This window comes from Chiroxiphia lanceolata, chromosome 21, assembly GCF_009829145.1.
Source record: "Chiroxiphia lanceolata isolate bChiLan1 chromosome 21, bChiLan1.pri, whole genome shotgun sequence".
NCBI lineage: Eukaryota > Metazoa > Chordata > Aves > Passeriformes > Pipridae > Chiroxiphia > Chiroxiphia lanceolata.
The window spans coordinates 8,717,568-8,731,561 of NC_045657.1; the positions used below are offsets into that span (position 1 = coordinate 8,717,568).

The 13,994-nt window shown below is 46.4% G+C and overlaps 1 protein-coding gene across 4 annotated transcripts in view; it reads left to right on the forward strand.

The window, feature by feature from the left end:
- The window catches only part of TNC (tenascin C), a 73,332-nt gene extending 63,222 nt beyond the window's left edge, over window positions 1–10,110 (forward strand). For all 4 annotated transcript variants that reach the window (XM_032708268.1, XM_032708269.1, XM_032708270.1 and 1 more), the window contains 7 exons: window positions 279–409; window positions 1,376–1,508; window positions 3,502–3,653; window positions 4,479–4,575; window positions 5,911–6,072; window positions 7,422–7,585; window positions 8,773–10,110. In XM_032708268.1, the coding sequence (XP_032564159.1) occupies window positions 279–409; window positions 1,376–1,508; window positions 3,502–3,653; window positions 4,479–4,575; window positions 5,911–6,072; window positions 7,422–7,585; window positions 8,773–8,883 (950 nt within the window). In that variant the 3' untranslated portion in view covers window positions 8,884–10,110. The remainder of the gene's footprint in view (window positions 1–278; window positions 410–1,375; window positions 1,509–3,501; window positions 3,654–4,478; window positions 4,576–5,910; window positions 6,073–7,421; window positions 7,586–8,772) is intronic.
- The last annotated feature ends 3,884 nt before the right edge of the window (window positions 10,111–13,994 follow it).

Genomic DNA, 13,994 nt, shown 5'->3' on the forward strand with positions numbered 1-13,994 from the left:
TTGTTTCCAAAAACACTTCCATGCAACTGCTTATAAAATAAAAGGCCTGGGACAAACCAATATATTTACTTAGATGCAGTAAATACCTTTATGTTTAACCCCCCCAATGGCAGAATCGCTTTTGAATCACCAAGTTTACATTGAAATGGTTTTTAATTTCAAATTTCTGGGGAGGAAAGGTTTGCTTTCCTGGCCTGTTTGAATATGCTGCCCGTAAGAGAGTCAGTGTGTTTAGTTCCTTAGAGATGTGACTGTGATTGCTCTGGTGTCTCCCCCAGGTCTGGATGCTCCAAGAGATTTAAGTGCCACTGAGGTTCAGTCAGAAACAGCTCTGATGTCTTGGAGGCCTCCCCGTGCTCCAGTCACTGGGTATCTCCTGATTTACGAGTCCATTGATGGCAGAGTCAAGGTACAGCACTGGCAACCAAACCAGAGGGGTTTTGCCTCAAAACTGGGCAGCAGAGATGCTCTGAAGTGTCCAGCAATGGGATATAATCATGTGCCTTAAATTAAATGCAGTAAAATGCTAATTACCTCTTTCAGGGCCAGACTGAACACAAATGCATTTAGAACCTGCTTAAGTACTTTCCTACATTATTCCCTGGAACAGGAGCTGAATTTTGACACTCATCTCTCCACAATGCAGACAAAAACACAAACAAGGGTTTTCCCTCATTCCAAACCTGTGTCATGGAACAAACTCCCACACCCCAGAGGATGGCATTCCCCTTTCTAAACTCAGGAGGATCCATCCCTGGGGTCTCCTAAGGCAGGATGAATCACCTTTAGAAGTGCCTCTTGTTCTCCAATGATTTTATTCTGTTCCTACATAATTAGATTACACCAAGTGCTCAAATATGAACCAGGTGAATTCCAAGGAAAAATACACCCAATTTTGGATGCCCAGCCTGGTACATCAGAGACAGTTCTGAATTCCAGGAAGGCAAATTCCCTGCACATAATTCTTTTACTGTGACAGAAAACCAGCCTTTGGAAGACTGGAGTGTAACATTTCTTGTTCTAAAGGATGATTCTTCCCAATTTTTTATGAGTTTGCACGTTCAAGGCATGTAAACATTCCTGCTGCCTTGCTTTTAAACCACACAGCTCGTGGATGATGATGGAGAAGACTCATTTCCAGGCAACTTCTATTGAACCTTCAGGGAAAGTCAGCTTGATAAAAATCTTAGAGGAATAAGTTTGTATTAATAGTTTTGTATTGGTAGTTTTATGTTAATTAACCTAGATGGTTAAAAATACCATAAATAATTGCCACAAAAAATGATGTGACAGCCTAAAATATGTAACCATTCTGGTCATTATGCTTTTCTTTTCATTCTCTGAGATGTCTCTGTATTATTTTTCCTCTCCCTAGGAAGTCATCCTAAATCCTGAGACAACTTCCTACAGCCTGGCAGAGCTGAGCCCATCCACCCAGTACACAGTGAAGCTCCAGGCCTTAAGTGGATCCCTGAGGAGCAAAACAATCCAGACTGTTTTCACCACAAGTAAGGACTTTAGAGCACATGCACAGCTGAAATAATCTAAATTACTGCTCTCAGGACAGAGCTGAGCTCTGCAATAAGGACAAACAGACCTCTTAGACTGAGTTTAATCCTATTTTTATTATGCACTTGTAGTGTTGGTGCAAAGTCTCTTAAGTTCCCCCCGAGTTGTCATCTGCTTTCCCCAGACTGGAAGGATGAAATTCTTTACTAATATTCACCCCCATCACCTCTCTCTGATGAAACATCCTGCCTTTCCCATGGGAAATATCAAAAGGAACTCTTTAAAATCCAGCTGACACCCTGATTTTCCTCTGAGCTGTGAAAACAAATCAGTGTTTTGAGCTGAAATGAAGCAAATCACGAACACAAGTGAGTTCAGTGGTCTGAGGAGATGAATTTCTGGGCAGTTTGTCCTCCTCTTTCTGGGATGGGTTGTCTCAAAGCCACACTGCTCCAGCCCTAACAGGATAGCTCTCCAGGGAGCTGGATGCAGGAATAAATTGGTTTCTCTGAAGGTCACTTCCCAGCTGACATTGAGAAAAAGGAGTTGTTCTGTATTAGCTGTGACACTCTGCCTGTCATTTGTCTCACTTTTCACAGTTTCCAGCCTTCCAGGCCCAGCAGGACCTTCAGCCATTCCCATTCCCCCTCCTCAGCCCAAGGACTGATGAAGTGCTGACAAAAGTCACACAGCCCAAATGTGCTCAGTCACTGTGTGTGTAGAGCAGGAGGAGCTCCACTGAGAGCCCCCAGTCCACAGAAATAGGAGGAGAATTAAATCTGGGGCTATTTAGCTGATGTTTGGTAAATTGACCACAAGCAGGGACTGATCAGGATGACTTTACCCGTGTCACCCAGTGGCAGCCTCGTTTAGGCAGGTGCTTAAGCCTGGCCTAAACTCTAAACATGCATTTGTGGGCTTATTAGTGAGAGGGAAGCACTGAAGTATCTCCCTGAAGAGCCACTTCCCTCCAAATCCCAGTGGTGATGGGAACTTGCATAGCCTGAAGTTGCACCAGAGGAGGTTTGGATTCACTATTGGGAAAAATTTCTTCATGGAAAGGATTGTAAAGCTTTGGACCAGCCTGCTCAGGGAAGTGGTGGAGTGTTCAGAAAATCCCTGGAAGTGTTCAGAAAACGTGTGGATGTGGCACTTGGGGATGTGGGTTAGTGGTGAACACAGTGGTTCTGGGTTGACAATTGGACCTAATGATCTTAAAGGACTTTTCCAACCTTAACAATTCTATGATTCTCTGAAATTCTCTGTAGCTGAGGCACAGGCAGGGAAGGGCAACACACTGGAAAGGACCAACAGCCACTGTGTGAGCAGCCACAGTTAAAACCTCTGCTGTGTAACATCACTTAATGGAACCATTGGTTGAGACAGTTAATGGCCTGAGAGAATTGAAAAAGGAAAAAACCAAAAGCTTTTTTGTGGTTTAGAAATCGTTCTGACTGCAGTGATGCTCTTGGCTCGTTGTCAGAAAGAAATGCTTAACACTTCCCTGTAATTTCAACTCTTACTTGGGTTTTTAAAGCTCAGTTTTATATCATATTTAGTATTGTGCTTGCTAGCAAAATACTCCCAATTAATTTACTTTTGGTTGAAAGCTTGTCTTTATATTCCCCCTCCCTTTTCTGCCCCATGATCAGAGATTGGTGGGTTTGGTTTAACCCAGAAGTTGCTGTGTCAGAGCCGAGGACATTTCAGTATTTAGCTGGAGATGCACTCCCTCCTCGTAGGGACTCACCTGCCATCCCCAGCACTTCCCAAAGTGCAGACAGATGGGCAAAAGAACATCCAAAAGAAAAATTTACATCATCAGCTGTTTCCTGTGAATGTTTTATAGGATGTAACCATAAACCTGTTTCCAGGTTCTGTTCCTGGCTGTGCCATCGACCCACAGTGGATTTTCCCGACTCATCCGTGTTGGAAATTCCTCGTAACTGCTGATTTTTTTAAGCACTGCTCTGTCTTTTCTTGTGTGTGCAGCTGGGCTGCTCTACCCTTACCCCAAGGACTGCTCCCAGGCCCTCCTGAATGGAGAAGCCACCTCTGGGCTCTACACAATTTACGTGAACGGGGACAAGGCTCAGCCTCTGCAGGTCTTCTGCGACATGGGCGAGGACGGGGGCGGATGGATCGTGAGTATTGGGCAGCAGATCCCACCCTGCTCAGCTGGGGCATCCCTCAGAGTGTGTATTTGATCAGAGTAGGGCTGACTTGTCTCTAAATCTGGGGAATTTTATCCTAAAGCAAGGTTACCAGCTCTTTCAGTAGTTGGAGGAGAGGTGCCTCCAAAGGCTGGGTCACATCAGTGGTTTCAGCACCTTGGAAAAGCTACAGGGGCTGCTGGAATGACCATCTTGGGATTGACACACACCTTCTAAATAGTTCACAAGGTGAGGGGAGGGTGAACTGACTCTGTTTGGATGAGAGACAGACTGAATGAGATTAAAGCACAAGCCAGGAGGAACATTTGTTCAGCACACGGAGTGGTGGCCAACAAGTCTTCCCAGGCCACTGTACAAGGGACAGTAAATGAATGGCATTAAAAATGTAGTGATATCCTCAAACCTGAACGTGCCAGAGGGACCCAGGGCACAGGAAGGAAAAAGGAGCTGGAGAAATGCATGGCTAGGAGAGAGGGAATGGAGAAATCCTTGGCTGAGGAACACAGAGCTGCAAGAGGTTGTTAAAAGGGCAGAGAGCAGGAACTGAAAGGCAACATCATATAGGGGAGCCTGGGAACCCATCAGAGAAACCCAACAGAGAAACCAGAGACTTAAAAAACCCAAGGAGCATGCAACAGTCTGGGTATAATTCAGTAATTGCAGTGAGGCTCTGCTTTGGGTGGTATAAGAAGGGGGGAAGGAGTGTGAAGTTCTGTGTTTGTAAAAGCCCCAGGGCTTGTCCCCTCTCTGCCCAGGGCAGTCTGTCCATGACACTCGTTCCATGTGGGGTTGTAGGTGTTCCTGAGGCGTCAGAATGGGAAGGAAGATTTCTACAAGAACTGGAAGACTTATGTGGCAGGTTTTGGAGATCCCAAGGATGAATTCTGGATAGGTGAGTGGCAAGAATTTGTCTTTTTTTAAATTAAAAAAAAAAAGCCCAAAAGATTAGGAACCACTTAGGAGCTTCCATTCACTTGGCAAGAGTGTTTGTAAAGGGGAATGTGATCTGGGGGAGGGAAGGTAGGGAGATCCTCTGTGAGGTGGACTGAGGTCCAAACCTGTCCCTGCCACTGCAGTTCAGAGATGTCATGTTTGGGTCACCAAAGGTACCCACCCAATGCCCACTGGTGCTCTGGAAGAAGTCACAGGTGACCTGAGAAGCAGCTGCAAACCACCTTCTTCCTGTGCTCCTGGGACACCCCCAGCAACAAACCCCTGTGATTCAGAGGAGCCAAGCACGGAAAATAGATGTGGAAAACCAACATTTTGGAAAATAGAAGTGAAACCCCCACATTTGGGAAAATAGAAGTAAAAACCCCCCAAATTTTGGGAAATAGAAGTAAAAATGCCCACATTTCAAAGGTTGTGCTGCATTTTATTTGGTTGTCAGTGAAAGACAATGATGATCACACAGCACAATTTTGGTTGCTTTTCCCAGTGATCTTTCTGCTTCTCTGGTTGCAAGTTAAGAGCTCTCTCAGTCAGCCTGGGTTTATTTATTTGCTTTTGTGCTGACACCCCCCTCCAGCTGAACTTTCCTCCCCAGTGTTGAAAGTTCAGTCCTCACCTGCTTTATTTCTGCAGCCCACTGTGCTCCCATTAATGGGATGGCAGAGACACAAACACAGAGGGACAAACAAACTGTGCTTCTGATTCAGAGAAGCCAAGCAGGGAAAACAGAGGTAGAAAACCAACATTTTGGAAAATAGAAGTAAAAAAACCCCCACGTTTCCAAAGGTTGGGCTGCATTTTATTTGGTTGTCGATGAAAGACAACGATGACCACACAGCACAAGTCTGGGAGCTTTTCCCAACGAGCTTCCTGCTCCTGTGGTTGGAAGTTAAGAGGTCTCTCACTCAGCCTGGGTTTATTTATTGAAAGCAAGAGGGTCTCTCAGTCAGCCTGGGGTTGTTTATTGAAAGGAAGGGGTCTCTCAGTCAGCCTGGGTTTATTTATTGAAAGGAAGGGGGTCTCTCACTCAGCCTGGGTTTATTTATTGAAAGGAAGAGAGTCTCTCACTCAGCCTGGGTTTATTTATTGCAAGGGAAGGGGGTCTCTCACTCAACCTGGGTTTATTTATTTGCTTTGGTGCTGACACCCCCCTCCAGCTGAACTTCCCTCCCCGGTGTTTGTGCCCTGCCTTATTCCTGCAGCCCGTTTTTGGGACGACACGACGGCAGAGAAACAAACACAGGGAGACAAACAAACTGCTCCTTTTTGTCCACAGGCCTGGAGAACCTGCACAAAATCACTTCTCAGGGGCAGTACGAGCTGCGTGTGGACCTGAGGGACAAGGGGGACACAGCCTATGCTGTCTATGACAGGTTCAGTGTGGGGGATGCCAAGAGCAGGTACCGCCTCAGGGTGGATGGGTACAGTGGCACAGCAGGTGAGAGCAAATATTGATCTTTTTCCCTTCTCATTCATGATTTCTCCCCCACTGACTCTGTAATTATGGGTGTGTTGATCAGTTCACAGCAGGTACCTTTTCTCTGTGCGAGGTGTTTGAAAATAGGAAGGTATCAATGTGTTTTATGTTTCCATTTTAAACCCTCCAGTCATTTTGGTGCCACATTTCATGGCCTGCTTATGACAGGATTTAAACAAGTATATTAAACCACATTATATATCTCATCTGGCCAATCTTGACTCTCCTCTATTGATTGTTTTCCTTCTCCTTTTTGATTTTCTCCCCATTGGCTCATGGTAACTGTGTGTATGATAATCACCATCACAGCAGGTACCTCTTCTGTGTTAGGTGTTCCAAAATATCAGTATATTTTATGTTTCCATTTTAAATCCTCCAGTCATTTCGATGCCACATTTCATGCCATGCTTGTGACAGGATTTAAACAAGTATATTAAACCACAGTATATCTCATTTGGTCAATCTTGACTGTCGTTTATACAGCCAATAATAGCTTGGCACAGCCTCATTCCTTGTCAGTAGAATTTACAGCAAAGGCCTGCTATAACATGATTTATAATTTTGCTGAACAAATCAGCTGCCTTTTGTAATCACGCTGGGGCAAACCCTGCAGCCCTTACTGAGTCCTCTTCAGGGCTTCAGAGGATTAAGAGATAAATCCAGTTTCACAACCTGTCTTAAAAGGAGATAATTTCACGCTGCTGGTGCAGGGATGTGTGTGGGCTCTGCCCTGTGACCAGCACAGGAACTTTATGCACAGACTGTAGAGATACAAAGGATATGCAGCAGGAGAATTAATGTCTGTTTAGTTTAGGTGGGATACTGGGAAGAAATCCTTCCCTGTGAGGGTGGGGAGGCCCTGGCACAGGTTGCCCAGAGAAGCTGTGGCTGCCCCATCACTGGAAATGTCCAGGTTGCAGCAACCTGTTGTAGTGGAAGGGGGTGGAACTGGATGATCTTTCAGGTCCCTTCCAACCCAAACCATTCCAAGATTCTATGATTTAAGGCAAAATACACTGGTGCAGGTTGGTGGAGACTCCTTTGGTCTTGATTCCCTCCTTGTGACTTGCTTTGTCCACACCGTACAGGGCCAAAATCCAACTTTCAACTGAGCTGCATAAAAACAAAAACCCACTTAATATGGTGAGGATTAGAAACCACTTGGAAAAATATTTTGATTTGCCTGTGACGACAAAAATTGTGTATTTCCTTCTGTATTAAAGCAAGTCCAAACATTTGCTCCAGAATGGGCATTCCCATGAAAAACCAGGCAAAACACTGACCTTGCTCTTCCATCTCCTCCCATCCAGGTGACTCCATGACCTACCACAATGGAAGGTCCTTCTCCACCTTTGACAAGGACCATGATTCTGCCATCACCAACTGTGCTTTGTCATACAAAGGTGCTTTCTGGTACAAGAACTGCCACCGGGTCAATCTGATGGGCAGATATGGGGACAACAGCCACAGTCAGGTGAGTTTGGGGTTGGAAGCTTCTGTAATCCTTGAGAAAAAGGGGAATTGCAGTAATGGATCCGTCTGATGGTTCAGACAGGTGTCAGAGCACCAATCCATTCTCCAGGATCATAGAGAAATACATGGGCAGTGTCTCACAAAATAAGGATTTAACATCAGCTGTTGAAATATTGATGGTTTTGTCTGATTTCCCAAGGGAATATCCCAAGGTGCAGGGAACAATTTGAGTTTTCAACATGTGAAACAAAATGTTCTTCCTGCCCTGAAAGCCAGGCAGGGAGGGACAGCTCTGGGGGGCAGAGGTTTAACAAGACCAAGCTCAAGGTGCTGCACCTGGTCCAGGGCAACTCCTGGGTTAATCCAGGCTGGGGATGAGCAGATGGAGCAGCCCTGGGAGAAGGACCTGGGGGTGCTGGTGGAGGAGAGGCTGGACATGGCCCAGCCCAGAACCCCCCGTGCCCTGGGCTGACCCCCCAGCGTGGGCAGCAGGGCAGGGGGGGATTGTGCCCCTCTGCCCCTCAGGTGAGACCCCCCTGCAGAGCTGCTCCAGCCCTGGGAACAGCACAGCAAGGACATGGAGCTGCTGGAGAGAGTCCAGAGGAGGCACCAGGATGATCAGAGGGCTGGAGCAGCTCTGCTGGGAGGAAAGGCTGGGAGAGTTGGGATTGTTCAGCCTGGAGAAGAGAAGATTTGGGGTGACCTGATTGTGGCCTTGCAGGACCTGAAGGAGCTACAGGAAAGATGGAGAGAGACTCTTTACAGGGGCCTGGAGTGACAGGACAAGGGGGAATGGCTTCAAACTGACAGAGAGGAGGTTTAGAGCAGATATTAGGAAGAAATTCTTCCCTGTGAGGGTGGGGAGGCCCTGGCACAGGTTGCCCAGAGAAGTTGTGGCTGCCCCTGGATCCCTGGAAGTGTCCAAGGCCAGGTTGGACGAGGCTTGGAGCAACCTGGGCTGGTGGAAGATGTCTCTGCCCATGGCAGGGGATGGAACAAGATGACCTTTAAGGTTCCTTCCAACCCCAACCATTCTCTGACAGCCTGTGGGTGGGTCTGGACAGGTTGTACATTCCCTGGGCTCCCCAAAGCCCAAACCAGAAAACAACCTCAGTCTGAAAGGAAAGCAGCAAACCTGACAAGAGCGGTGAATGTGTGACCTCCCACTCTTCACCTCCTCCTCCCCAGGGCGTGAACTGGTTCCACTGGAAGGGCCACGAGTATTCCATCGAGTTTGCAGAGATGAAGCTGAGACCCTCCAGCTTCCGCAACCTGGAAGGCCGACGGAAGCGAGCGTAGGGCCCCGGGGAGGGCAGGGGGAGGGGGGGACGGACGGACGGACGGACAGGGGGGTGTGGGGACATCCTCTGGCACGGCTGGGGTGGCTCCAAGGAGCATCCCCAAGCACGGGTGACCCGCGGCCCCGCGGAGGCTTCGCGGCGTTCCCGACGACAGGCCTTAAACCTCCCGGCTCCAGTATTCCAGCTGCCCGCCGGCGACGTCCTCCACACCAAAGACAACCATCTCAAGGGTTGGATGTTGGGGTCATTCAGTTTTTATTTTTTTATTTTTTTATTTCCCCCCCCCCCCCCAGAAAGGCTCTGGGATCGAAAGTTCTTCCACGTTCTCTGAGTGTCTCTCGGGTGGCCCAGGGGAGGGGAGGGAGAACAGCTTTGTACCTTGGGAGTTTGTTTTAGAACCAGCCATATTTTACACATGGAAAGGTATAAGATTAATTATTATTATTATTATTATTATTATTATTATTATTATTATTATTAGTTATAATGGAAATTCGTCAGTTGTTTGAAAGCCTTTTTTTATATATATATATCAAGTACCACAGAGAAGGAGGGGATGGGAAGGGGAAAACAGTATGATTTTAAACTAAAGCATAAGATTAATATTATTAATATAAAGACAAAGTAATAATAATAATAATAATAATGATAATGATAATAATAATAAGCTACATTTTTGTCATTTTGAAGAGAACCATGCTTTGGGAAACACAGCAGGACAGTGTCTGATTGTAAATTTTTTTTTTATAAATAAAAGCACAATTACTTTTAAATAAATTTCTACCTTTTTTTTTTTCATACATGTCGAGTTTGTGCATGTCCAGGATATATTTAGATGGGGACATAAAAGACAGGCTGAGAATGATAAGGCTGCTGAGCCCCTGCTGAAAACTGTTCCTTTAGTCAGTGACTGGTTGTAAGTATTTTGGTGGGTTTGTTACAGTGAAATGCCCGTTGCTTTCCAAACATCATCCTTATTTTTCCTGCCCAAAAGCTTCTTACCTGTTTTCCTGAGTGTTACTGACCAATGTTTGCTCCATCCAGGTGGGAATAACTAACAAATACAAGGAAAATACAGAGTTGTTGTTAGGAACCATTGGCAGCTTTGAACACTTTGTGTAAATAAAGGGCTCTCTTTTTTTTTTATATGATGAAAATAAGTGTAGTTCCTCTGTATCACCCTCTTCAGTTGAAGACAATAAAAGATCTTTTGTTTTAATCCAGTCTCTCTGCCCTACTTCAAGGTTGCATTTTTCAAACAGAACAAGTGTTTCTGTCTCCTCCTCAGTGCTGTGTAAAATATCACTAAAAACCTTCCAAACCAGGAGGGAGGAAAGGAAGGAGAGAAGGAATCATTTCCCTTTGCTCTTAGGTCCAATCTTCCTACTTTATATATATATATTTATATATATTTCATTGTAATATTGTTGTTATTTTTAATTGCAGTCCTTCCATCACTGCACTTCTGAGCTGTAGCTGAGCATTAGCCCTTGGGGATGGTTGGAATGAATCCAGAGAAGGCCATGGAGATGTTCCAGGAGCTGGAGCCCCTCTGTTCTGGAGCCAGGCTGGGAGAGCTGGAGGGGTTCACCTGGACAAGAGAAGGATCCAGGGACACCTCAGAGCCCCTTCCAGGGCCTAAAGGGGTTCCAGGAGAGCTGGAGAGGGACTGGGGACAAGGGATGGAGGGACAGGACAAGGGGGAATTGCTTTAAAATGAAGGAAAGGTTTAGATTGAATATTGGGAAGAAATTCCTGGCTGTGAGGGTGGGGAGGCCCTGGCACAGGTTGCCCAGAGAAGCTGTGGCTGCCCCAGCCCTGAGAGTGTCCAAGGCCAGGTTGGAGCAACCTGTTCTAGTGGAAGGTGTCCCTGCCCATGGCAGGGGATGGGACTGGATGATCTTTCAGGTCCCTTCCAACCCAAACCATTCCATGATTCCATGCTCATGTCCCAGGACCATCCTGCTGTTCACAATCTGGACTGAAACCTTGGCAGTGCCCCAGTGGGAAGAGCCTGGTGGGTGCTCCCCCAGTGCCAGGGTGTACCTGGGACCCCCTTCACTGTGAGAGAGCCCTGGGACAGCAGGAGTTGCTGGGTGGGGACACAGAAGGTGCTGCCAACAGGAGCCCCAAAACCTGGGTGTTTTGCTTCATTAATAATCAATCTCAGCAACGGATTCCTGTTGAAAAACCATTTGACTGTGGCAGTCGAGGACAAGATTTAACAAGGAACAGGATGATGCTTGTTTGACTTGATGATCATGAAGGTGTTTTCCAGCCTGGATGATTCTATGATTCCACATTTCAGAAATGCCTGATTTCTGTGGGTGTTTATAGTGCATTTCCCAGGAATTGTCTCACACCAGGCCCAGCTCTCCTCTGCCGGGCAGGGCTTTGGGAGCCCGGACTGAGGCACACAGGGGTGGTGCAGGGGATTTACCCTCTGGGAGCAGGCACTGCCCGGCTGGGGGAGTGGGAGAATTCACTCATCCAGCGATTATTCCAGCCTCCCTCGGCAGCCCTCCTCTCTCCTGCTCCATGCTGAGCCTGGTTGCCAGCAGATGGCACGAGGGGTCCATGTGGACTGTGCCTGCTCTGGCAGCACCTGGGAATCCTGTGGATACCCAGCGTCGCCCCAGACAATGCCACTCCTTGCTGCTGCCTCCCCCCCCCGTGCTGACATCCAGCACTCTGAGCTCCCTCCCTGCTGTTGGGGTCTCTGCAACAGTGGTTTTGTCGGGAAAACTATCTGTATTTTGTAAACCATCACCCCATGGCCACACAGCAGGAGCTTTGCAAGCATACCCATAAGATAAAGTTAATTTTTGGCTTGCAGGAGGAGGACCTGAGTCACAGCAAAAGCAAATATCGAGGAGAAACTTCCTTCATTAATATTATTCCAGGTAGTTTGAATTTCTTTCTTCCATCCCTCCCTCCCAATTGAATTTACACTACTGAATAATGTTTGTTTTGCACAGGGAACACAAGTCTCCTTTGACCTTTCAGAGCACTGGCAAGGGTGTGAGCTGCAGCACTGTATTAAATTCATTCTCTATGATTAATAGCCCTCCTTTGGTGTTTTTTACAGTAAATGATAAGCAGCATGAAAAAGAACAAATCCAATAATGAAGAAACACGCTCCTCTCTCGGAATGCTTTCCAAGTTACTGGGAAATGGCACTAAATCCGTGTAACTGGGCCCTTGGAAGCTCTCGCAGTCTGTTTGCAGACATCCAGGGCAAGAACTGACATTTATGAAATGATTTCCTCATTCCCAGTCCCAGCCCAGAGCTGCCTGTCCCTGGCTCTGGTGTCATTCACCTTGGCAGCTCCACAGGAGCTGCTGGAGACGGCTCAGGTTTGTTCCTCTCTCCAGAACAGACTCTGCACAGGAGCAGGATGATATTTCCTGTAATTACTCACTGACAGGTGCCCCGTTTGGTATTTTTTTATGGTTACCACTGCAAGAGAGGGACTGGCACATCCTGGGAGTAAAACATGCCAAGACACCCCCCAGAAGTGACACAAGCTTGGTTTTGTACCAACGGCTCCACCAGGGGCTGCTGGGAGGGATGGATATTCCCTCTCTGGTTTCTCTCTCCTGATTGTAACTTGTGAGAATTAGTTTAGAAACACCCTCAGTCTTGAAATCCATTTATAAACTGCCCAACCTTAGTGCTGGTTTTAATCCTCAACATGACCAAGCAGTTTGGGAGCCTCGAGGGGGCAGGAGAAGAAGGGCTTCAAAAATGTTTAAGCAGAGAGATTCGAGGTCTCAGAGGCACTGAAGGAGGTGTTTGGGAACATGAGGGGGATTTATAGTGTTAGGGCTGTGTCCATAAGGTATTTTTGAGACAAAGCATCTTTTCCAGTATCACTGTCCTGCTCTTACTGCAGTGTCAGCAAGATAACAGACTTGAATTTCTTAAGTTTGGGTGAGGTGAGTGCTTAAACCAGTTGGGGAAAAAGTCAGCTGGATAGAGAAATGTGGGGGACTGAGGCTGAAGCTGATGGCAGCTTTTAAGTTAGGAAATCCTCTGGCTTTTTGTGAGACTTGGACTATTAAGTGATGCGTTTTTTCCCAAATCCAGGCACAAGTGTGAGGCCACCCTGAGTGAGTGACATCTGGTGTGTTGTTGCAGATGACAGATACTTTAAATTCCTCCACCTGCCAGAGTAACACCTTGGTATCATCTCAGTTTGACCCCAGGAGAAGATTCTCCTCTGCTGCACCACCTCTGGGTGCAGCTCCCTCACCTCTTCTCCTGCTGCAATTCCATTCATGGGAACTGATCTCACCTATTTCTGGGCTAAATGTAACCACAAACCCAGGGAATCTTGCCTGAGCCTGCACTGGTGAATAAGCCCAAATATTGCAGTGATTTGTGACAAAAAACACCTTTAGCTCCCACCTTCCCTGTACAGGGATGTCACTTCATTCAAAATTCCAAGTTTGACTTGCTTTACTTTAAGAGCAGTTGGGCATAATTGGGGTTAAAGAGCATGAAAACCAAGAAATTGAGTATAGAATGATCCTGCCACCCATTTGGTCTCAGTCCACTACCTGACTCCAAAACTGCAGCCTTGAAAAACCAGCTTGTAGCTACCCATTAATTCTGATGGCTGTTAAACTCTGCAGGAACAGTACTCTTTTCTTTTTTCTTTTCTTTTTTCTTTTCTCTTTTCTTTTCTTTTCTTTTCTTTTCTTTTCTTTTCTTTTCTTTTCTTTTCTTTTCTTTTCTTTTCTTTTCTTCTCTTCTCTTCTCTTCTCTTCTCTTCTCTTCTCTTCTCTTCTCTTCTCTTCTCTTCTCTTCTCTTCTCTTCTCTTCTCTTCTCTTCTCTTCTCTTCTCTTCTCTTCTTCTTTCCTCCTCTCCCACCCCTTCCCTTCTCATTTTCTTTTCTTCCTCTTCTGGTTTTCTCTTCTTGTTTCCTTCTCTTCTTCTTTTCTTCTTCTTCTTTTCCTCCTTCTCCTTCTTAGCACTCTTTGTGCTTTACCTGATGAACCTTCTCTATCCCACCTTGATTAGTAGAAAGCTGAATAGAAATATTTAGGTGGCATCAATAAGCAGCAGCTTCATCCCCCACCCAGAAATGACATCAGTCTCATGG